Consider the following 25223-nt stretch of genomic DNA (forward strand, 5'->3'; position numbering starts at 1 on the left):
GAAGTCAATGAAAAGAGCAGTGACCTTTCTTGACACTTCACTGTTTTCTACTGCAATATATATGTAATTACATCACTTCTGTATTACTAAAAACAATGCTACACTGCAACTGTGCAAACTCCATTTTGCCTCTCAGTAGATCAAAGTGACAATCACTGGATCAATGCAATAGTGAGCAACTATACGCATATTTTAGAGATGAGTCGGGGCAAAAAGGGAAAAGGGCAAACAAGGGAAAAGGGCAAAATATATATACACGTATAAAATACCGTAACTTCTGGATCAGTGTAAACCGGACTAGTAGGCACATCATCTTCAGGTCCACCTAGAGTATCTATTAGGCTATCCAGTGCAGACTCATCCATAGCAGGCTGAAAAATAAGCAGAGGGTTATAGAAGTTATCATTCTGTGCAAAGAAAATCAAAATCTGAATCATCTGGAGAATCTGTAGAGAGCCCCTGAAGACAACATCAAAAGCTTGCTCTGAACAAGTCCAACACTTGATAAATGTTTTCAGTGAGAATTTTCTTAAACTCCTTCCTCAATGCCAGTAACAAGATTATTTCTACTTATATACCAGCCGATATATCTAGACATACATCCATATATATGTACACACACATATATATGTTTACAAAAACAGAACTGAAGATGAAATTTAACTAGCTTTTTGTTGACAGCAATGCTAGATGCAGTAAAAAGGGGTTCTAAGGAAGTCCTATTAGATAAAACACAAAGGGCATGTCAGTATTCTTTTAGGTATTCTAGTACATAACTAGTACCACTATACATAACTACTACAGAGGAATACTTCAGCAATTGCCAGTTTAGTTTCTTTATGCTGCAAAACGGACGAAACTGCTGCTGAAAGTGAAGCGTTACAGATAGACATTTTTACCAGTGAAGGACTTGTCTGGGCCATTTTATTTATTTACCTCAGTGCTTGGCTTATCAGCTCCAGCAGCCATACTTGCAACAGCATCGGCACCAACTGCACCTGCAACATTTGCCCCACCTGATACGGGCTTATTTTCAGACTTAGGCTGGGGAAATAAGAAAAAAAGATATAAGACAGCATTATTAAATGATCTTATGTTAAAAATTCTAGAGACAGAACTAAGTAAAACAGAGACATTCAGTCAGGTATGTATGTATCTGTTGTCCCTGTTCATCTACATTTCCACAAAAAGCAGATAAAGGCTAGTTCTACCTACTGGTTGAGCGGCCTGGAAGATGGGTAGCTGCACTTTGCTTGATGATACCAAGCCCAAGCTAAGGAGTCCAACTCAGAGGCTGCATATATTTTTTTTAGACCCAGCAACAGGCTAATAAACCTGCATAGCTTCCAGAAGCTTGGGTAGAGTGAGCTCACCATCTACCGGGAATACTATGTAGATATACCCTGTTTCCAGTGTGATATTGCTGTGGAAAAAAAGCGTGCAATTTTAACAACTTCACCTCTTTCTTTACTTTGCCAGTAAAAGAAGTCTGCAGTCCAAAACGATTACGAGGCCCTTTCCAAGCCTCTTTAGAAAGCTTTGACTTACATCTGAATTTCTTTGAAGCTTCCCAATAGTAGTAGTAGTTCTCAATACACCATTAAAATCAGCCACTGACACAGCTCAAATAGGTAGAATGAAACTGCCTACTTTTTGCTTCAGGGAGTTAGGTGCATGCTAGGAGCAACAGCAGGACAGAAAGCAGATTTTTCTATTACGGACATTCTCATTTACTGCAAAGAGACCTGAGTTGTAGGAGGGCTGCAGGAGTCCTCCATGTCACTGTGGCCTTGTTACCCAGACACACGAAGACCAGATTTCCAAAAGGTCCACATTCTGACTCTGCTACACTTTTTTCCTCCAGCTTTTTGCCCTGCTCACCCCTCTCAAGTGACATCTCCCCCCTCCTTTTCCCTAACCTTTCTCTTCCTAGTTTTCTCCAGTGTTGCAGTCAGGGAGGATGGGCTGCCACTGCAAACTAGCTAGCCTGCTGACCTTCCACGTTTGGAACAGACATTGCTACTACAAAACATGCCCAAAACACTCCATAGATAAAGGAGTTCCACTGTGGCAGCGCTCATACAAAAATCCGTTCACCTGACTGACTGGCAGGTCCTATCCGCTCACCTTTCAGCAGTGAAAGGGCAGAGGAAAAACTGCAAAGAATCAACAACATTGCCTAAGTAGTTGCAAGGAACTTGCAAAAAGCTTGCATGAATGACAGAGAAGCCCCAAACACATAGCACACAGGCACAGGCTTAAGTAGGCCTGTAACTGAAAGAAGAAACTTAATGTGACTTATTTGGCTAACAGCCAGAATGCGCTAGTCAATAAAAATAGATGTGCAAAGACGACAAAAGGTGGATGCACATCAGCATCAGCAAACAACTAGCGCAAACTACCAACATCAACTGCCATGCAGCTGATGCTTATCCATTAATGCCATCATGGGTAAGCTGGAATTGGTATATTCACTGTTCTACCTAAGCAGTAGGCAAAATCTGAAGTTTCTGAAGTCCCAAATTTTGGAGCAGTACAAAGGAGGGTTGTCGTACACACATTTAAAAAACAGCAGAGTTTCAGAGTTTTTCTACATTGTGGTTTTTGCGGCCCAGTCCTGTTTTACAATATTCAGCATAAAAGAATTTTGATTTAGATTTCTATCTCCTGTAATAACATAAATAACAACAACTGGATTGCTACTTCTACTATACCTTTGCTGTTTCTATGGAAGTTGGTTGCGGAAGTTGATCAGTTTGGCTTGTGGTTCCTTTTCCCGTATTATTTGGTTTAGAAGCTGTTGTCACAGAAGGTCCTATTTGGCTTTTTCCCTGTTTAGAGATAAATATATTGCTGCTAGATAATTTTTGGGCTATTATTTATTCATTTGTTTTTAACAAAAGAGAAGGAAGAAAAACACCACAAGAAACCCCCCAAGAAAAAAATTATATAACTTACATCACTGGTTTCCTTTTGCTTCCCTTCAGCTGGCTGTTTAGTCTGAGAGTCTGTAGGCTGTCATTTAATAAAAATTTGAGATCATTTACCCTTACCACCACTCAACGCAAAGGAATCGGATTTAGACTAGTTCAGTAAATATAGCTACAAATACACTGTCTGTCTGACTAGAAGTCATTAGATAGGAAATAATATTCCCTGTCATCTAGGGAAATTCAGTAAACTCAGGCTACAGAAAGGAAGGTGCACTTCCTGCCTAGAATATACACTCTGAAGTGGACAATCCTTTAAACATTTATCTACACAGGGCTTACTTTAACAGAAAAGGTAAAAACCAAGGCTGTATCACTACAGCCGTACCGTGAAAATGAGAGGGTCTTTTAACGGAGTTCTTTTATTACTTTATTTTTAGTCAGCTACGTACATCCCTCCCTCCCTGGCACACACATGCAGCTTTAGAGGAGACAGTGATAATTTCTCTTTCAAACTATATTTGCAGGCAAAGGCACGGTTTACATTTGGCTAGAGAAGCTGGCACATGTACAGCTATTGCTACATACCGTATGAGAAGGAAAAACATGCTTATGGTACTTTCTACCAGTCACTTATCCTTAATTGTATTTTAAATTATGTTATCAGCTGGCCAAAAACAAAACGGGAATCAACTCTTCTTATACACTCTGGCGAAACCATGGCTCCCTACACAATTACCTCCCCCCACCCTTCTGCAAATTAAGACTGAAATACCTCTGTTTTGGTGCTTTGGGTTTGGAGAGGTTTTTGCCAGTATGACAGCAAATGACAGAGGAAAAGCCCAGAGCTTGCAACTGACGTCTGAGTAAATTCCACATCATGTCCCAGGTCAACTATCCAGAAAAAATCCAAAAACCAGCTTTCTCCAGCTCTTCCTACCTGCACTTACCCTGACTAAGCATGAGCTGGATTTAAAACCGGTTACCGGAAGGCTTCTTAAAAGCCTTAAAAGCCAGTTGCAAAGCGCTAATGCACACTGGCTATTCTCCCAAAATACATCTCCCCACCTGCCAGCTCCTGTACTCTTCCGCAGGCATGTTTCTCTCTACTCACGCAGCAGTTTCACGTGGCACAGTAGCAACAAAGGATTTAGCTTGTCATTTCAAAGTTAGTCAAAAAACAAAGTACAGCAACTCAAAGGTGAACGATAAGTACTTACCTTGGTTGACTGTGCAGTTTTTCCAGGTCCTGTTTTGGGTGTTGGTGTGGGCTGAAAGAGAAACAGTGTACACACAGAGATCAATACACTTGGTTAACTTGGTTATTTTTTAAGGGGTCGATTTATTAAAAGAGGAACATCTTTATATCAGACAGATTCATACCTGTGAGCACATGTATTACACAACTAATATATAACGCTTTGATTCTGGCAGTTTACAAGACCGGCACATAACTCCATCCAGGTGCTCTAAGAGTAGTCAAATGTGCACATGCGCATGCACACACATCTACCTCATAAATATTTAACTTAAGGAGTGAAAAGAAGGAGAGGAGGATTTTAAATGTAACAAACCCCTGAAAAACTTTTGCAGCCACATCATGAAAACCTATTCTTAAGATTCACCTCAAGTCAAAGTCCAGCAAACAATACAGTAATCCTAGCAGAAACATGTAAGGACAAAGACTGAAAAACAAAAGGATTGTTATATTTGATAAGAAAAAAGAAACATGAAAATGGCAGACTCTTCCCCATATCTTATTAACTTTTTGCTGTTTCTATTTTTACTGTGCTACGATTAACACTAGAAGAGCCAAAGCCGCTATTGGAAAGTCATGTGGGGACTCCGAAAGACGGCTGCTGACTAAGGCACGCGCCTCAGCAGTTCCACCTGCAGAATCACCGGGGAAAACACACACTCAGACTGTGATTTAATCTATTACTGCTAGAAACAGCACTAGGTGGAAAGACTCTAAAGGTAAATATAGAGAGATGTATATCCACGTACAAACACACACTCCCAAGCCAGTGCCCACGGAGATGGGTAACAGCCACAGGGCAGAGCCCCCCAGGGGTGTAACAGCTCAGTATGGAAAGCAGTGTAAATTGTAGCAGTGCTACTCGATCTCAGGGCCTTTCCCCCTTTGGTAATGGCATCGCTACGTTCCTCTAGTACCAACTACGGACACTAGCACCACGTTACATTGCATGGCGTACACACACAGCAAGGGGGGTTTCAGACTCCACTTAGGAAATATGGGGCCACAGACAGAAACCTGCACGACACGCTGAACATATCTAAAGTTGCTGAGAGACAAACAACGCAGATTTTTTTTTCAATCACCTATTAACAGTCAGTGAAGAAACAACAGAAGTCCAACTTGACTGTAATTTAAAAATGAAATCTGTTTATTGCAGTTTGGTAAGTTTTTCTCATACCAGCTGCCAAACATTAACTGCTGTTTAGATATATATCCAGCTTATATTTGCTAGCTGACTACACACAACAATTTCCTAAACCGTTTACCATTTATTATGCCAGTATTCCCATTCAAACATAAAACCACAGACACTTGGTTGTGAAATCCTGAACACAAAAGTGTAGATACTCAGGCGTAAGCTGGGCAAAGGCCCTGAAGCTGAAGACCATAGCGAAGAACGCAACATCACATAACATTCAGCACAAAAAAAGCAATCTCTTACTAGAGACAGAGGCCAAAAATTTCCTAGCCTGCAAACTGAAAACATAATAATAATAGAAAAGAATAATTGCTTAACCTCCCAGGTTCCCTCCTTTGGATTTTCTCTTCATGTGAGCCCTGAATAAAACACGGTACTTCTCAGGTTCAGTCACATTTTATGTATGACTCCCGCACATATATGCTTACCATACGGTTAATTCAAAGACACACGCATCTGTATGTGTACCTGTACTCTACTTAATCCTACATCTAAAAAGGTAATCCTAAATTTTCAGTTTTTAGCTTGAAAACATTGGCTACATTTATACATCAACTAAAGCAAGAAGTCAATCAGACATGAGATGTCCTTAGTTGGCAGCTAGAGCACAAAAAAAATGCCACAGAAGCGAGAGAATGAGCCTCAAGAAACATACCATTTCACTAATTTATTTCCAAACTGTGGTGGGCTGACAGGGAAGGCGTCAATGTGAAGCAGCACGACAAAAATTGTAATCGAAGATTATTAGCTCACGACTAATGACTCCAGGGCTAAGAGGTTAACATTTTAATGGTGTAATGTCCTACAGCATGAAACACCATTTATCAGCAACTACATGCCATTATTTTCATATATTATAAGTATTATTTTATTGACTACTTAGTGTATTTTACTGAGTAGGTTAGGTGTTATTTGTTATTCTTGTAGAGCTTTTAAAAATCTACAGAATTGCTCATTCTATAAATTTACGACAATGCTACAGAATATACGGACTCATATGTGCAATACTTACAGAGCAATTGCTGTGTAAGTCTTACATATTGTGTGCATGTGTGCAGAAAAGGGGTTATACAAATTAAATACATTGGCCTTCTGTAGCTATTAGTTCTGAAAGAAGATATTTGCAGATATACTCAAACAAGAATACAGTGGTGGTTAGAAGAGTGAGAGAGGGCTGAACCAGGTGACCTCCAGAGGCCCCTTCCAACCCCGCTGCTCTACAATTACACACATACTTTTTATTCATACAAACACAAGGTGCAATCAAGTCCTAAGCTTTACCACCGCACAACTCCTTGCTGATCCAGTTTGATATTCAGTATTGTTGTTGGTTTCACTATTATGGTTATGGAAAATGAAAGAACAAGGGAGGGATAGAATCATTGCTCCTCTCCTTACATAACAGAGTTAGGCAGCAGAGGCATAAGCGAGGTTTACGAATCTGCTCTAACACAAAGTACAGGCACTGATGATACAGCTTCTACACTGAAGAAGTTATAGTCATTAAACAAGACAAAACAAGTGTAAAGGACAAAGGAAAGGAAGCTGACAGGCAGGCGCAGATGTATGACTCAGAAGATGAGATTGTACATACACTAAAAGCTGAAACTTGCCCTGAATTCTTCAAATATATGAAATAACCCTGTAATTACACTAGGAGGAGGGCTATATGAATGTCACAAAGTGTGACTGAATTAAAATTACAATTAGTACTGTTTTCATAAAATCCAAGTACTCTAGCTAGCACTTTTCTCAGGTATTTTTCAAAGCAGAAATTAAGCTGCAGATAAGAAATATGCAAAGTAACAAAGTGAGTCAGTATCAAAGTCTTAAAAACAAGAAATTCCCTTGCTTTCCATGTTTGTGCTTAATTGAAAAATGAGTTTCTTAGAAAATCATACCTTTGTTTCAGATGACTCCATAACACGTGTTTTTGATGCATCAGCAGAGGGGGACTGTTTCTGAAGAAGAAAAAGGAAAAGCCGAGTTAAATTTCACCTTTCTTACAAATAATTTATATTAAGCAACTGTAAGCAACTTGAATTCATTAGATATCCAACTAAAAATAAAGAATTGATTATTACTGAAAAATAAGAGTTACCATTTTAGATCTTCTGCCTTGCCTGTATTTCTACAATACATTTCTGTAGGTTTTCTACAGCATGATCCCCATATATCTTATTACAGCATTCTCTTCTCTGACATGAACTGAAAGCAGATTTCATATCAAGTATTGAAATATACATATATCCTGCTCTTCTACTGAAGCACCTATGCTTTCTGAGCCAGATTCTTAGACATTTCAAATTTCTTTTTAAAGAAACTGGGTTCTTGGATTTACTAGTTTGTCATACAAAATAGTTAATACTAAATTAGCAGACTCAAAAACGTTGAGATGAGAAGGAATAATTAATCTTTATGTAACACAAGCCAAACAGTGCTTCAGAATATCATGCAACCCTTGCACAGAAGCCGCAAACGACACTCTTCCCAGCTTCAGAGATGTTATTCTCACTGAGAATAGCAGATGATCTACTTCTATTCTGAATGCATCTTTCTTACCCCAGAAATGAATATTCTAATTGTCTCATCAGTACTTTACACAGATATATCACCTCTCTATTCCCGCTTAATGTTTGTCTGCCTAGCCATCCCAACAGCTGTATTTGCCATCTCAGCCACAGCAATGTGCTCACAGTTTACGTTCAAATGAATAGCACAAATTCTTTCTAGATTTTTTCCTCAGATGTTTACTCATGCCACTTACCCTATTAAAATACATATTGTCTGAATGAACTCAGAAGCAATATTACTCTTCCGTTCCTGGCGTGACATCTTACTTCCATAAGGAAAATTTTTTCATTTTAAACATGAAATATAACTTTTAAGAAACTTGGCCCTTTTAAATAGCTCCACCCAGCATTTTCAAAACTTTTCATAGTACAAACCTTTCTCAAGACTAAGATAAAACTTAGAGAGAATTTAAAAGGTACACTATTATGACGATAACTTCCCACCCTCTCAAAGTCCAAAACCCAAGGACAGAAATATCAGCACTTTTAGTTAGTACATCTGTCTTTAGGTCCTTCTGCCAATTTTTTATGGTTTTGTAGTCACACTTTTTCTGTGCTCTTACACAATTTCACAACCTTCTGTGCTGCGAGAAGAACTGACACAGTGAAACTGGCTAGATACAAATCTCAGATGTCACTTGTGTGTATGTGTGTTGGGGGGGTGGAGCATCGTTAAACGGACATCCAGTAGAACTGCAAATACCAGTCCTTTCCTTAACATGACTAACAATAACACAGGAACTACACTAAATGGTTAATTATCACGTGCAAGAGCAGCATATAAAGCCTTTTCTGATATTTTGGCACGTCTCTGTAAGAGCTTTAATGATTAAATATATACCGGAGAGAATCTACAGTTGCTACACTATTGTTAAGTAAATAATTTCTGCTTCCACGTATGCATATACATTGATTATAATAGATGAGAGCTTTTGGAGTGGGGGGAGAGGAAAACCACATCAGAACGCATAAAGCCTCCCACAGGACAGGGAGCAAATATTTTTAATAACCTTTTTATATACTTCATATACTTCAACTTCGTATGCTTTATATACTTCAACTATCGCTATCATGTAATCTGCAGGCAAAAAGGTCATATTTTTCTTATTCTGCCTAGTAACAGACTTTCCTTTCCTTTTCTTAATTTCCTATTAAATTAATCTGAATTCCTTCTAGATGACTAACAAGTATCTGTTCTACACCTCTTCACATTAGTCATCCTAGTCACTACTCATTTAATAAAGACATATCACTGTATCTGGCAAGGCATGAATTATTTATAATTTATCTGAGCCCTTCTCCCTCCCTCCCCTTCAAAACCTCCCACCAAACCTTTTTCTTACAACATGCTGAAAAATTCTTTGCAAAGTTTCACTACAAAAGCACCACTACAACCTCCGAAGATCCTCTACCACAGCACGGGCTGCCCGTGACAGTGTTACTGTCATGGTTGCTGAAATGTTGTTCCTCAGAAGGCAGTCTTATTGAAGCGGGTCTGTCCTGGAGGAACCTTTACAGCTCTATATCTTAGTTAAAATCTCTCCAAACAAACCCAACTTCTACTTCTTTCTGTGCTGTCCAGGTGAAATGCTTACAACCTAGTAGTAGTTAGGAGAGAGATGAGTTTAAATGCTCATGGAGGAAAAAGTTCGAGGACAAAGAGCAGTCAAATAAATGGCTGCTCACCAGCTAGTATGAAGAAACGTCAAGCCATCCCCCCCTGTAAACACTTACAGTTGACAGAGTGGGAAAAAAACATACAATATCTTTCCTGGGGACTCCAGCAGGGGAAGCAGGAGGGAGGGACCGGGAGGGCACAGGGCATTTCCTACTGTAGCTGATCTTCATAGATAAAGAAGGTGGCACAGCACTATCTTGATCTTCTGGCTCCCTCAGAGGCAACACATGTCTTAGTTTCACTACAGAGCACTTTTTGCCTGAATTCCCCAATATTCAGAGTCTCTGGCTGTCCAGACTCCCCCACAAAAGAGCCCTGCAAGGAGGAAGGAGGGTCCGGTTCTGTAAACACGCTACGCCTCACGGGCGGACAACACAACAAGCTGCAGAGGTCTGAACGTTTCTTTGGTAACTACCACGCAGCCCATAAAAACAATCTGACTTTCCTGTAAGGCCCCTGTTGGATGATTTCCTTTTACTGTGGGTTGTTTTGGTTTTCATCCTTGGGGGGGGGGGGGTTGTGCGAGTTAGCCGACAATATGTAGCTGCTAAAAAAAGCCCTGCGTACTCTACTTGCTGTAGTCTGACAGTCTGAATAGATGAAGTCTTGTCTCCTGATGCAACACATGAATGCATGTCAGGCTTGGAGGTAAATATTGAAGTGTTGCCTAGGAACGAGCATAATAACTGCCTGAGGCATGGCTCACCCAGAAGCTGCAGAGAGACTTTAAGAGGGGGAGGTACACCCTGTTCCTATGAAGGGATGGTAAACCCCTGCCACAATTTGGGCCAAACAACCCCAGTCAAAAATGGTTACATTTGCAAATAAAAAGCAGGAATCACGGGACTTCAATTTGCTCTCAATTTGTGAGAGAGGAAAATCACCTAAATGCTCTATCTAGCAGGAAAAGCCGTGTTTCTCTTGTGCTGCTGCAGATGCCCCAGAGGGCACAACCTGCGATGGATGGAAAAATGAACATCATTAGCGCTGAGGCTTGATCTTCCCATGCCCGCACCTTCGTGGCTCCTGCCCAGACAGAGGTACTGATGCTGGCGGACTCCACGCAAGCCCCATGCAACTGAGACGGGACACCCAGGAGCTCCTGGCTGGGCCAAGAGGCGGCTGCTGGTGGATTGCTCCGTGAGCGGCCGTGCGACGAGGCAAAACACCTGGGAACATACTAACAGCAAGAGACCCGCAAAAACACCCCAGAAAGGGCACCAAAAGAGAGCGGGCTTTTCCACAGAACTGAGATTGGCTCAGAGCAGAAATTACTCCTTCCCTACAAAACAGCTGCTGCCTTATCCTGGGACCAAGAGAAAATAAAGCAGCCACCAACTCAGATGAGGGTGAACGGTGTCTGTTAAGAGGATCAGAAGGCCACTCCTCCACAGCTCCTAAAATAAACAGTTGTAGTCAAGAGTCCCCCTTCCAAAGGGGACAGAAATAGCTCTCTGCTAACTTGCTTGCCCATTTTGGAAGCACGCCGTATCTACCAGACTCCTGGAGGCTCCTCAAGCTACCTGACGCTTACCCCGCTCTGCTAATAACATTGCCAGATAACAGGCACCGCGACGGCTGCCCAGTCGCAGCTTGTACGCTTATCGGTCCCTCCAGCCGACGCTACAGGCCCAGGCACTGACACACAAATATAGGAACTGACTGTGAGACTTCAGCACGCTGCTGACCGTGAGTTAGAGGATGACGTTCCAGGAAGGTCCGCTGATAAAGCACAGGATCTAATTTGAGCAGAAGAGAAGGAAGGCCCTTGGAAACTTATTTGTCAAATTCACAGGGCAGCTTTTATGCAACTGTCAAAAGAGAACAGTGGGAAAGGGCAAAACGTGGGTTAGTAAAACAAAAAGCAAAAAGCGGTTATTTAATCCTACCGTTTGTGCCTGGGGGATGAGGAAGTAAAAGGGAAAGTGCAACAGGTGAAGAAAACAGAAAAAAAGTAACCTTAAGATGAACCTTTAGAGACAATAATTTCGACTATTCAGGAAACAGGAAGCCAAAGCCTTTTGGAAAAAAACATTAGGTGAAGAACTCCATGAGAGCTCTCAGGTATTGAAAGCTGAAAAATCACTGGACCTACACCACATGTAGCACAGCAAGCCACCCTCAAAGCATCAGTTAAAACTATACTTTTCAGAAATTCGAGGAGGAAACAATCCATTAGACGACAAAAGGTCACTGCCTATCTTTAGAAAGAAGCATCCAGGTAACAACCCACCAGTCAGCTAACTTCAAAAACTGAAGAGATACTGAAAATATTTAGCAAACAACCAATACATAAACACTTAGATGGTAACAGGAGAATAAGAGTAAACAGATTTGTCAAGAATAAAGCATATAAAGACAACCTAACACGGAATATTTTTTAAACATGGCAACAAGCCTACTGGATAAGAAAATGTCTTGAGAGGAAACATCGTGATGTTACTGTAACAGCTTTTTCACAGCACTTTAGGCGTTATTCTCATAAATAAACCAGGGAATAAAGGAGGGAAAGGCGGCCTAGGTGACACTGGATTACAAACGTGCATTCAGCCTGCTTTCAATAGGCCTTGCCGGAAGACATCTCTCCAAGGCTGGGCTGCATTTGATGTTTTCATCAACGTGTTACAGGACAGAATATCAAGTACCGCTCTGAGAAACGTTACTAGCATTTTGGAGGAAAGGATCCAACTTGAAAAGGATAAAACGCAGTGCAAAGCGCTACATGCGGCTCTCAAAGACTTTTGTGCCTACCAGCCTAGCCTCTCAGCGGAAGCGCCTGCCTGCATGAACTGCAGCGCTGGCGGCTTTGGCAACAGGTGAGACAAGCGTTTGCTCAGCGATGTAGCTACGCTCCCTCTGGGACAGCAGGCTCAACGGCCACTTCATTACTCTTTTGGACTTACACACCTTTGATATACAAGTTGTGACTACTTCTCAGCCTTAGCGTTAACACCCGTTTTATTATTTCAGTATTACTAACTTGCAGAGTATATCAGGGACGGAACGAAGAAAAGTAATAAAAAAATGACCTTCCACAATAAAATGCCCAAGCATAATCTTGATCCAATTTACATGCATATGTTCAACTGGCTTTGGTTGCTTCAATTTTGGCCATGTACCTCAAGGCACAATTTACTCTACTGCTACTTGTGATTAAAAATGGTTGCTTCTTAACATTAATTGCTCGCTTACTAATCCTTGATTAACAGAGATTGGGAGTACTATTAAAAAAAATGGGTTAATTTACTTACGTGAAATACCTTTTGTCATGGTGTTATGGCTGCTATGGGTTAAATCTTTCACTTGCTTTAATGGTATGTTATATACTTTATAATAGTATATTTTAATAGCTATGCAACTCTTACCTCCCTGAGCCTTTTAACAGGTAGAAAGAGGGCCAAGAATAGCAGAGGACTGAGGCATTTCACAACACTGTGAGCAAAGTAATATACAATTTTCAAAATGAATTCATGTTCCCCCCCCAACAGTATTATGATATGTTGCATAAACACAATTGCATCCATTTTCCATTATGACAAACGGAGCTGCAAGACACAATTTGAGCCAAATGTTTGTGTGTGTGCGCTCACATGCACATGTGTGTGTAAACATACACACAGTGGCTAAAGTATGCAGAGATTTAAAACTGGAAAAAATTTAACATTGAAACTACCTCTGCTTCTTATACATGAATAGCTCAGCTATTAAGTCATCAAGAAAAGCAATGACTTTTTAATAGGAGAAAGAAAACTGATCAACTGAAAGAGCAATATTTCTTTTGGAGATCTCAGACTCTAAGCTGATTTTGCAAAGGTTTATAATAAAAACTTAAAATATAAGAATCCAGTTAGTACCTGCAGTCACTGGCATGTTTACCTAAAATATGCTTTTAATATATACCACTATATTGTCCTTTATGAGGAGTTTCTATGTACAAGTAAACAGCATGATTCGCTTTCTAAAAAAAATCTGCATTACAAGTTCTAACGAGCAGCTTTGCCATGTGTGACGAGGGGTGTGCCTATTTTATTTTTGAAGCCTATTATCAGTGTTTCAACCCACAAACGTTGCATGTTATAAACAAAGCCTATTGCCCATGCCAATTGCTGAGTGGATAAATTAAAGAAAAGAAAGTAAAAGCCAAAAAACACATACTGGAAAAACCTTAAAGGATAGTTTTTTGGTAGCTACATTCCAATTCAGCATAAAATCCTATACTAGATTTTGTTACTTTGATACCACTAAGCTCATTCCAGCCCTGACTCAGGAAAGCCCCCTCACCTTTGTGCTCAATGCCATTAAAACAAACAAACAAAAGCCAACAACAACAACACCACCACATCTCCAGGGTTTTAGCATTCAAGCATTAAGAATTATTTAAATAGGTAGCTTGCTGAATTCTTGCTTTTGCGGCTGAATTTTTCAATACGTATTTAGTTGTAAATATTCATGTATATAGTAAAAAACCCCTCTCTAGAGATGCTTCCTGTGCTTTTGAAATTCATAAACTCAATGGATGTGAATACAACCTAAAACTCTGTAGAAACTCTTATCCGTGGATAGTTTAACATTCCACAACTTGACAAAGGTAAGAAAAATAATTTCTGAAATAAGAACCTGCCTTAGAAACTATCAAAAATAAATTTGCTCTTTTGAAATGCAAGCGCACAGTTCAGAGCACATGTGAAGAATAAACTGAGGTACAACTAGAATGCATTAATATATTAATATTCTGCAGAGCATTTTATATATGTATGTATGTATGTATGTATGTATATGTACATATATAGAGAGAGAACATATATGTAACACTCTGAAGAGGAGTAAACAAACCTCAACAGGTAACTTCATTAGGTGCTGAACTGAAAGTGCACTGAGACTCTTGCTAAAAGACAAGAGAGCATACGTGCTGGCTGTCCAGGAAAGGACTGGTATGCAACAAAAATGCCGGTGGAGACCCGTGCATGAAACCAAACATCAGGAAAGCCTCGTCAGCACATTCCAGTCTTAAGTGGGATCTTAGGAGAGCTTTAGAAGCACATCCTCCACCTGACACCTTCAAACTCCACATAAATTGCCCCCTTGAATGATACTAGCATTAAAAACAAACAGTAGGTTTATGTTCTTGCTTTTTTTCCTGAACCTGAAAGTCATACGTAATAAATCAGAGAGACAAAGACCAGCACTGGTAAAATCGGGCCAAGTCTCTCTGTAAACCTCAATTTAAAGGATGACCCAGGTTACTCTTGTGAAAAAGGCTAACCCTGAAATTTCATTCTTCTGCAATTTTCTCATGACTCAGAATAAGAGAATAAGTATTTGCAACAGATATTAATCTACATACAGGAGTAAGGTCAACCATCATTTAGAGATGCTAAAAGAGCACAAAGGAAATGAACAAATACCTTTCCTCATGAAGGAGAAACATGTAACAGATGTTTAAAGAGACTGGTCTGAATCAGGAAATGGAAGAGGCAATTTGTTCATAAAGCACTTTTTTTTTTTTTTTTTGTAACAGCACTAAGTGTTTCTAAATTTACTGAGGATTGCATCAAGCCAGAGAAGTTTCGTAACATGGATTCATACCTCTTGTTTTCTTCTTTACTAAAATAGAACTTATACTGTTTCAGCAGACAAAAGACATTTGGCAAAACTTGGCAAAACTTTACCCCTAAATCCCATATACAAATTAAAACTGATACACCATATTGTTCAAATTTAAAGTAATGGTTCCACTTAAACAGTGGTTTTTAAGATAACCTACTTGCATTTGAATTTGCTCATGCTGCATCACATGTTATCAAGCACCAGGTGTGATCAAGATCAATCTCAAACTTACCACAGTGAGTAACAGAGCCTTCATCTACCTAGAAGCTAATACCAACCAAACCACCTTTAGGTTAGATGTCCATTTTTAAATCTCTGGACTGCAGCAACCCATGTCAAGTCCAAAGCTTAAAACCAGTAGGGTTTTATTTTCTTAATGTCCCTATCTAAACTCTGAAACAGCTTTCTGCTTAAATAAAGAACGCTCCAAGGTGGGTGAGCAACAACCGATTTAACGCATTTTTGTACCATTTGCCTCTTCTTAAACTTTCTACACCTCAGTTGATGATTACTTACATTCTGGAAGTTACGGACAGGCAGAAAAACTGACAACTGCCCACAGATGATGGGAAGAAGTTCTGCCTGCTCATTTGTTAGTGTATCCTACTGTGTCTAAAGCTCTGGTTTTGTTTCGTTGTTCATTTGTTCTGGGAGAAGTAGAGAAATGGAGTTTGCTCGTCAATCACAGAACACGCACGCTATCTAAGCATGGAGAGCCTTAACATACACACAAATAGACTGTCCAGTTTGATCCGTGAGCAGAAGAAACCATTTACACTTAAGTATTTAGCATGGTTTCTGCCCTATAACCTTTCCTATACACAGACAACTCCCATTTAAGGCCGTTTGGTGATTGTTGTAAGTGATCTGGAAAGACAGACTAACACAACGATATCAGAGTCCATCTGCTGTCTTCAGATTCCTTAGGCATGCAGACCAGCTCTTTGGTAGGCTATACACTTTGTTTCCATAAAACGTAGCTAAAAGCAAAGACTGCAACAAAGCACTACTTTTGGATCCAGGCTATACCTTTCCATCATCAAATTCGGACTTTGTTTCACTAGAAAAGTTTTTAAACTCATAGCTTCAGTCAAATAAAAGCATTGTATTTTCAAACTTATTTTCCACTGTCAAAAATGTCCTTTTTCCTTGCAAATTTCATAAAGAGTGATCTCAGCAGTCCCATCTGATCACAGTCTGGGTTACCTACCTAACATCAAAGTTCCCTTGGCTGTGCATAAAGAAATACTCAAATAAGCCACAGGTTTTGAGCATTAGGTAAAACTTCCTCACTGGGGATATGGAAGTGACATGAAAAGAGTTTTCACATGTATAATTTGTTTTAAACTCCTCATTCTTATTTCTTCTTAAAATGTGCCCTTTGATTATGTCTTTTTGGAACATTTCTGTTTTCTGGCAGGAATTTCCACAGGTTGGCATATACCGGAATTTTATTTCCATTCAGTTGCATTCAAATACTTGAAGCAGCATGTCAGTATTATCCCTGCTCTTCTCAGGTTTCCACTCTGCACAACGGAGCATTACGGTAACTCACATTCTGGTCCCTGGAGCAGAGCTCTCCTTTTCACAGGCAGCTCAGAAATCCTCTTCTCAGCTCTACATTTTACTGTACAGAAATGTCCTGCAGAAACAGTTAATACCTAGCTGTAACTCCTACAGTTAACATTTCATTTCTGTGTTTTGTTTTACACCCCAGAATGTTCCAAAGCTATCTGCAGCAGCAAAGGCAAGCTGATAAGAAAACGCTAGTAAAAACAAGCTGTTGGGTGCCAGCCGCATGCCACACAGAGCTGCTGAGTTCAGCTAGGATTTGCATGGCTTGGCCTGGAGCGTTATTGAGGAAGAGCATGCAAAGCTCTGCTTCAAGAGAATTGGAACATAAACGGAACATAAAGGAATCAGCATTCTTTACAGAGAAATTTAAAAAGATAAAAATGTCAGGCGAAAGAGGACTTTAGCATAAACCAAAGAGTCCTGAGGTTATTGAGCCTGATTATTTTTATTGCAATAATCTCCTCAGCCAATATTCATAATGGCCAGCTGGTGGTCACAAGACCTAGTGAAAGAAACTCTGAATCAGAGATTGGATTTTTAACCCTCAGCACGTTAAGTAAAAGGAAATTATTAGGAAAGCAGTATGAACTGATAACACACACTGTTACACAATGGCTTTTGTTAACAAACTGAATGGAAAATAAGATAGGAGAACAAACAAAAATCCCCATATCAAGTCATCGTAATAGAATTTTGTTTTTGAAGTATCATCTCCACTATAAAACCTTCATGTAGCTTTATTTTTTAAAACATGCCAAAGTCATTTTAGAAAAAAAAAAAAAAAACTGTTTTACTATTCCCATTTAAAAACAGCTGGATTGAGGCATTTCATATTTCTGCATTAGCTCTTAACTCAGGAACTCTCAAAATTGCTTTAGCAGGGCCCTCAGCATGCTCTGCAGGAATAAGCACACTGTCATTCAATTCAAACATATAAAACCTCCATCTTCATGAGGCCTTGTCACGCCTCACAGCGGTCTCTTCCTGAAGACGACAAATTTCAAGATTACAGTTAGGTTCAGGCATACTTCTACTAAAGGAAGGCAGGCACGCAGACTGTTTCTTCCAACAGCAGTCAGGTTTCCGAGCCTTACAGAGCTCCTGGGGAATTCACAAGACCACCGACCTCTCTGCCTTCATACTTAGTTTTTTCCCTTTGGCAGGAGAAAGTCTGCAGGAAGTCCCAGGACTCTGCGAGTCCAGTTTTTTTTTAGCTCAGGAAAGCAACAAGAGCAGGCATGATCAGGATCAACACAGTGAGCACTTACGGAAAAAGAAAGGCGGGTCCTTTACTTTGTGAGGACAGAGGTTTCTTTCTCAATCTCTCTTCTGCCCCATCCCCAGTCCTCCCAGAGCCATTACTTTTATCGCAACACAACTTTACCTAGACTTCAAACATAGATACAGAACTAACTAGCACTGTGAGAAAAGCAGGCCGAGAGACTCATAAGCAAAACAAGTCACCGAAACGCTAAGTTCAGGACTGGAGTTTTCTGCTAGTTATTTATACCCTGCAGAATCAATCACTTCTTCAAAAAAAAGGAAAAACCATCATTCTACACAAGAGGCTGACAGTAATAAATATTTCAGTCTAGAAAACAATCTCTCTTACGTAGAAGAAATAATTATCCATGCTTTATGCCAATTAAAAGACATCAAACAAATACAACAGTGGGAAAACTAGGCAACAAAAAAGATCACAGATCAAGAATCCAGTAGAGACCTCCGCAAAGTTCAAGAACATTTGTGTGATTTAATCTATCGTTATCGCTTTCTCCAAAGGGAAAAAGAGAAGGAGGGATGATACTGATACCATCACATCGCACATGGAACATGATCTTGTCTTCTCAGTTTGTTTTTGGATCAAACTGAAAACACCTGTGATAACGGAGCAGTGGTTTTATTTTACAGTAACTATAATCGAAGAGTGGCATAACCTAAATAACACCTAGCTATCTTATATCTAGTACTATAGAAAAAAAAGATCATTTAATTAAAGTATGAAATGTACAATTTTGTTCCATGGGAATGTATGCATCTGAGACAGCCACATCTTTTAGGTATCAAATATAATAAAACCTTCTTGTTAATATGGGTATCAATACCTAAACATGCTTCTACTGAGAAGCTGGTCCTTACGGGTGATCACACCCTGACTATGCAATATTCTCTGTGCTACAAACGCATTAAGCTCTGCATTTGTATCTCAAAAAACGATAGGGGGTTTCGAGGCAAGGAGAGTTTAGGCTGCTAGAAATGCAGAAAGAAAACCAAACGTAAATCCAGAACTAGGACACTACTGAAATATACTGCTCTTCCCCCTTGCCCGTCTCCCCTTCCAGACTCTGCTTATGTCTCATAAACCACTTGTGGTGCAACCTCCAAAACACATTTGGAAATGCATATATACTGGACCTGATAAATACTGGCACAGTTAGTATCTGAAAAGACTGCTTCCAATGTGTTAAAATAATTTTAAAAGCAATTCATTACAGGCAGCTAGTTGGAGTGCTTCAAGCCTCCAGATAAAAGGATCGCGCCAGAAGCCCTGGAAGTCGGCAGCTAGTGTTATTTTAGCCCACAGAATTTCCAGGAGAGAGAGAGGAGGGGAAAAAAAAGAATTAAAACAAGAACATAAGTTAAGCCTAAAACAGAGGCCATATGAAAGAAAAGCCAGTAAGAATAGCTAACTTACTTGGTACACCTGAATTTTATGCTTCCAGCAAGACTGTTACGATAGGCTGTTTTTCATTTTAGTGTTTGTACAGACGATGGTTGCAGTTCGTGCACAGCGCCGGCCAGCCCCCTTTCTGACGTGATGACACAGCGGTGCCGAGCAGAGCGCTCCTCCAGCAGCAGGAAGTACAGCCGCTCCACTTCCGTAACAGCCGGCTGCTGCTGCCTGCGTCTGGGGCAGGGCAATTTAAGCAAAATTGCTCAACTAAAATTGCTGATTCAGAAGCAGACATAGGACCTGCTGCCCTCTACATGGCACACTTCTTTGTATCTGATGTGCCACCGTAAGTGCAAATAAACAAAACTCATCTTCAGCTTCCCATCTAACTTCTGAACGTGGCTTCTTCACATTCCCCCATTCAGCACTACTGCTGCCAAGCTGACAGCGTGCAGACACATAGCAAAAGTCACAGAAGAAACATCTATCACAATGGCATAACTCAAGAAAGTAGCTACTTTTAACTTTCAAGGAGCAGTATTCATTTTCCACCTTTTGAGTTAACAATACTGATGCTGAGGGAAGAAACCTGTTAGTTTCCCATAAACAAGATTAGTATTTTTATCAGAAGTTTATGGGCAAAGCCCTAAATTCTAACACGATTGTCCAAACACCCAAAGCAACTAAACGTTACTAATCAAAAGGAAATGAGATAGCTGCACCAGTTAAGGCTACGAGAATTTGACCGATCAGGACTGCTATTTTTAAGCATAACAAATCCAAATACTTTATATTAACTTAGAATTTAAAAGGCGCAATTGGAAGCTTCTTGAAATACCAATAGTGACTTTGTCTTTAATTTTATTTTTTATACAATCAAATTATCAATACCTGTACTCCAGGAGTTTTTTCTTTTTTAATGAAAAAAAAAAACCCTAATAAACACTTCAAACATTTTTTCATATCAGTCTCTATCCTCTCTATCTCAAAGGAAAAAGAAACAAAAGGTCAAGCAGAGAAAGGAAGTTGGGATGGAGAACACCCAGAGATATGACACAGACTGACAAGGAAAATATCCTGTTTTTCTTAGCGAAGTACAGGTTTTTTTGTTAAATGACTCTAATACCATTACAATTTTTGGCTTTTCCAATAGTCTCCTGACCAGAGGCTTGCTTTACAGCCCTGCTTTTCAAAAGCAAAGATTGTCTCTCTGGTGACTGAAGCTACATCCTGTAACTTTACACAACGGCAGCTGCTCCATGCAGAAGGCAGCTTCCGCACTCCTACGACTTCCACTTTCTGATCCACGCGCCTCTGCTACCAACAAAACCAGCATGAACCTCCACAACTCTCAGAGGTAACTGACGCAATTCTAGTATTTTCCAAGTACAAGCTTACCTGTCGGCAAGGGTTGTGAGGGCAGCTCACAGGAAACAGCCCCAGGATTTGCCACAGTCTTGCTACAAAGCACCTACAAATTGAGGATCTTCATGCCATGATGTTCACCCCGCCTACAGAGAACCTGAAACAGAGGTTCTCAGATGGGCCACTTAAATCTTTTTCAAGACAGCAATAAATTTACGCATTTCTGCTGCTCTTCCAAATCAACTACATGACTTCAGATGTTTTCTATTCAGAAATGCCTTCTTTCAAAATAATGTGTCTGTACAAAGATCACAAAAATAAAAATTTCATGACAGTTAAGTAGGGAATGGAGCAAAGAAAAAATCCCAACAATATACTGTCAGTAGGAACCACCTTTAACAACAATCTTGATATTTAAACTTGTGACAGACTTTGCAGCGCGCTGCAGAAATATCAGTAACTTTGCTCAAAGTTCTTCCCTTTCTTCTTGTTTTATTGTCTAATGCACAACAAGACAGCAGACTTAATTCCCCCTTTAGAAATAGCGTTAATTTGGATGACATCTGGAAGTAAGTAACCTTAAGTTTCTTAAATGTTTTAGATCAAAGATCCTCCTTAGAAAATACTCAAGTCTAGTGAAGTCTAAAATAAAAATAATTCTTACAGAACTTCCACTGTTGTTGAATCCTCCCAGTACTCCTTCAATAAATTTATCCATGAAAGTTGTATGGGAAAACGTGTCAAGGAGACAGGCGATGGAAGCTAGCCAGACCGTTCCGTGGGAAAAAGAGCATCAACAGGGCATGCTGACCCATAGTCATGCGGCTGAGCCCACGCCAGTGTGGCGCTGCACCTGGGCTTTGAATCGGAAGCAGCAATGAGCTCAATATGCTTGCTGCGCATGTGTGTAGTCCATTAAAACCTCACATAGGGCCCCCTCCCGGCGCTCCTCACCCTGGACCGAAGCTCAGCGGTGCCAGGGACTCTCCCGCTCCGTTATTGCCTTGATTGGGAAATCGCAGGGGAACCCCTGCTCAGACACAGAGGTAATAAACGCCCAGTACCGACCCTAGTGCGCTTTGCGTTTGTGTATCTGTCCCTGCCGGGAGTCCAGACGGTGTCCCCGCCTCACTGTTACAGATGGCGTATTACAGACAAAGATGCTCACTTCACTAAGCCAGCAACAAAAAGAAAAGTTTTGTTCATTAAGAGCAATGCCAAAAACCTCTTACATAAAAAGCAGTAAAACTTCATTCTGTATCAATATAATTACCATACAAGAACAGGGGGCAGCAATGACCTCCTCCTTTGCACACCGTGGTAGTTAATGAATACTCCTAATTACCATAACATTACTTGAATTTTAATTTTTTTCATTTCATTTATCTGACTGAGTCCTGTATAAGACACACGCCCCCCTGAAGATACCCTGATATGAAATAATAGTCACCCAGAACTTCACATCAAAAACAAAAGAAAGGCTTGTGATAGTTTGTTCTAAAGCAAAAAGAGCAAAGAGCATCAGAAAGAAGCCAGCACATCTATTTCAATTAAATATCTTTAAATTACTCATTTAGATTTCCATTTTACAGAAACTGGGTACATCAGGTTTGCCTATTCAACTCTCCAGGTGCCCTTACGAAAACACAAAGGCAGTACAAACATAAAACAAAACAGACTAGAGAAGCAGCGCTTCTTTCTTCTCACACATCCACAGCCAAGTAAAACACCCGCAAGAGGAAACAGAACAGAAGCATTACATAAGTACTAGCTGCCATGCCAGGAACTTGAGAGTAAAACAATAGAGAACAGGGACAAACTTAAGACGCAAAGAATGGTGGTCTGGATATATACTGTTGAACAAAAAAGGAAGCCAGGCAGATAAACGCTGCCTCTTAGGAGCATTCCCCATCATAAGATATAGCTACAGGAGAATTAAACTACGTGGTATTAGTCAGGCATTAAGCAATAACAAGCATTCATCACACACTATGTTTCTGTGGTTTTAAACTCAGAAATACAGACAGTCCAAGCAGAAGAAAGGACATCACTTATTATCATTTACTAACAGAAGGAATGACGAGTTAGACCATAAGGCAGCAAATAAACCCCGATTATTTAATTCGGCATAAGTAAAAAATAAGTAACTAGAGTAAGAGCAGGTTAAAAGAATGACCAGTACTAGGCCAAGCAACTTAAAACAACAACAACAACGGCTACAGATTTCAAAGAAGTTAGAAACTTATCTTGGATAAGTTCATAGGAAGTATTACTGACCAAGGAACTACATAAGGAGTCCAACAAGATTTCACACTCAGAACACAGGAATGTTACAGCAGGGAAAAAAAAAAAAATACTCCCAAAGTCATCTAAAAACTGGTGGAATGTTTTTGATTGTATTGAAACATTTGATTTATTTTTGCTACAAAAGAGAAAAGGCTGTTGCAGAAATATTTCCTTTCAAATCCCTGTAAAATTTTTATTGTGAATAGACAGCTTTTAGAAATATCAAAGGGAGAAAAAGTGGGGCAGAAAAAAGTGCAGCTAGCCAAATGTTTTTGTTTTTTGAAAAGCAGAAGTGACTGAAAGTGTATATGCATATAAATACACACATTGTCTGACCCCATCCCACCACACAGCAAAATCAGGGCAATGAATCTATGCATTTCACTCTACTTTAAACAACACTATAGCATCTCAGAAGACTTAAAATTAAAAGTAATAATTAAAAGAAAACTTGGTGTAATTGAAGAAAAGCAGTCATGGACAAGTGGGAAATAAAAAGTTTAAATTTAAAATACCTATTGATTAAAAGTCAATAGTAGACAGCCTAAGGTAAATACATTTATAATACATAATTTTCACTGTTATTTATTATTTTGGAATGTCACAGAAACTGGAAAAGCATCAAATACTGGAGGAAACATGTAGCCTAGACTTTCATAACCTAATATAAAGCAATTCCTGATGATTACATGACTTTATGTTTTTCCCCCCATTATACTACACTACTATTCTTATCCTTAATAACATCACTCAAAAATGTTTCTTGGGTGTTTAATGTGAAACTTATGCTTATAATAGAAATAAAAAACATACAGGAAAAAAACTAACTCTTAAAGATATATATATTAGTTAGCAAGCTATATGTGAGCTTGCACTGAATTATGCAGCAGGAGACCAATACGCAGAAACATACTTTAGAGAGTCCTTCTCTGTACAGCTGCCATGGAACTACACAGGGAGCACCGCTTCCAGCTTAACTGAAATCAGAAAGGCACCGACAAAGTTGTTCCCTTGCTGAAGGGAACAAAGAAAAGCAACAAAAATTTTCTGGATCTGTTTAGTGATGGACAAAAGCATTGAAAGAAAGGGACAGAGTTCATATTTTTGTGTCCTTCTTCACTGAGTAGAAAGAAAAATAATTATCTAGGCAGCATAAAAGTGTCTTTAAGAGTATTATTTTACAAAAGAATTAATTAAGAAAGTGAAAAATGCCATTCAAAAGGAGAAACACTTCCAGCTGATAAGATCTATGAGGTACAGAAGTTTCTCAGGGAAAGCAGTGCTTCAAATGCTGGGACATCTCCAAGCGTAGAAAAAACACAAAACAGTGATTACCAGTTACAGTCATCAGTTCACGGGTAGCCACCATAAGAAAATGTATTTTCAGCCCCTTAGTTCAATGCCTCCCAAGACCTCAGCTTGCTTAAAGCTGTAATCCCTCCTTCTCTTCAGGAAATATCAACAGCACTTACAGCATGAGAGTCATGTTTATGCCTCTTAACGCTAACTTCCTGAATGACCGAACCAAGCCAGGGACTATGAAAGCAGACAAAGAAAGTTATCGATGTTTTGATCTCATCAGGTCCTGCTGAATAAACAGGATCCAAACACATGAATACCCAAGGGTGAAAAAAAAAAACATAGCCCCATAAGACAAATTAAGTTTGCTACTGCTATTTAAGAGACTGGATTTTTTTTTTTTAAATAATTAAGAGATTACCAAAGAATACAAGAAAAAAAAAGCGTAATCGAAAGACTATTTCTCCAAGAAGGCAATACTGCCTGTTTGAATGCCTGTCTTTCATTTCAATTCACTAAGATTTCTAGCAAGACGTGAAGAACACTCCTCGTGTTACTGAATCCTGGTAAACACCAGCTGCTTTCTATACCATTACAGGGGCTGAAGTTACATGATATAGTCTTCCCTTTTTAAAAAGAGACCCTTTTCTTAATTGCGCGTTACCTTGGTGGTAGAAGGTGCTCCACTTGTCTGTGTTTTGGGGGGCTGACTGACACTAGCACTTGCTGATTTCTTCTGCAAAATAAAAGAAAGAGAGAACAAATGTTAGAACTTTT

The 25223-nt window shown here is 39.6% G+C and overlaps 1 protein-coding gene across 14 annotated transcripts in view; it reads right to left on the bottom strand.

The window, feature by feature from the left end:
• Positions 1-25223, bottom strand: part of LOC104150393 (calpastatin) — a 63509-nt gene that overhangs the window by 22944 nt on the left and 15342 nt on the right. For 8 of the 14 annotated variants that reach the window (XM_068926078.1, XM_068926076.1, XM_068926079.1 and 5 more), the window contains exons 3-9: positions 25111-25182; positions 7291-7350; positions 4151-4201; positions 2959-3015; positions 2715-2831; positions 937-1044; positions 270-371 (exon numbers count right to left, since the gene is read on the bottom strand). In XM_068926078.1, coding sequence (XP_068782179.1) covers positions 270-371; positions 937-1044; positions 2715-2831; positions 2959-3015; positions 4151-4201; positions 7291-7350; positions 25111-25182 — 567 coding nt within the window. Of the gene's footprint in view, positions 1-269; positions 372-936; positions 1045-2714; positions 2832-2958; positions 3016-4150; positions 4202-7290; positions 7351-16802; positions 16890-19517; positions 19706-20894; positions 21014-25110; positions 25183-25223 lie in introns of those variants that run through there. The other 6 variants (XM_009684651.2, XM_009684642.2, XM_068926087.1 and 3 more) reach the window with 4 other exon arrangements.

Source organism: Struthio camelus, chromosome W (genome assembly GCF_040807025.1).
Source record: "Struthio camelus isolate bStrCam1 chromosome W, bStrCam1.hap1, whole genome shotgun sequence".
Lineage (NCBI taxonomy): Eukaryota > Metazoa > Chordata > Aves > Struthioniformes > Struthionidae > Struthio > Struthio camelus.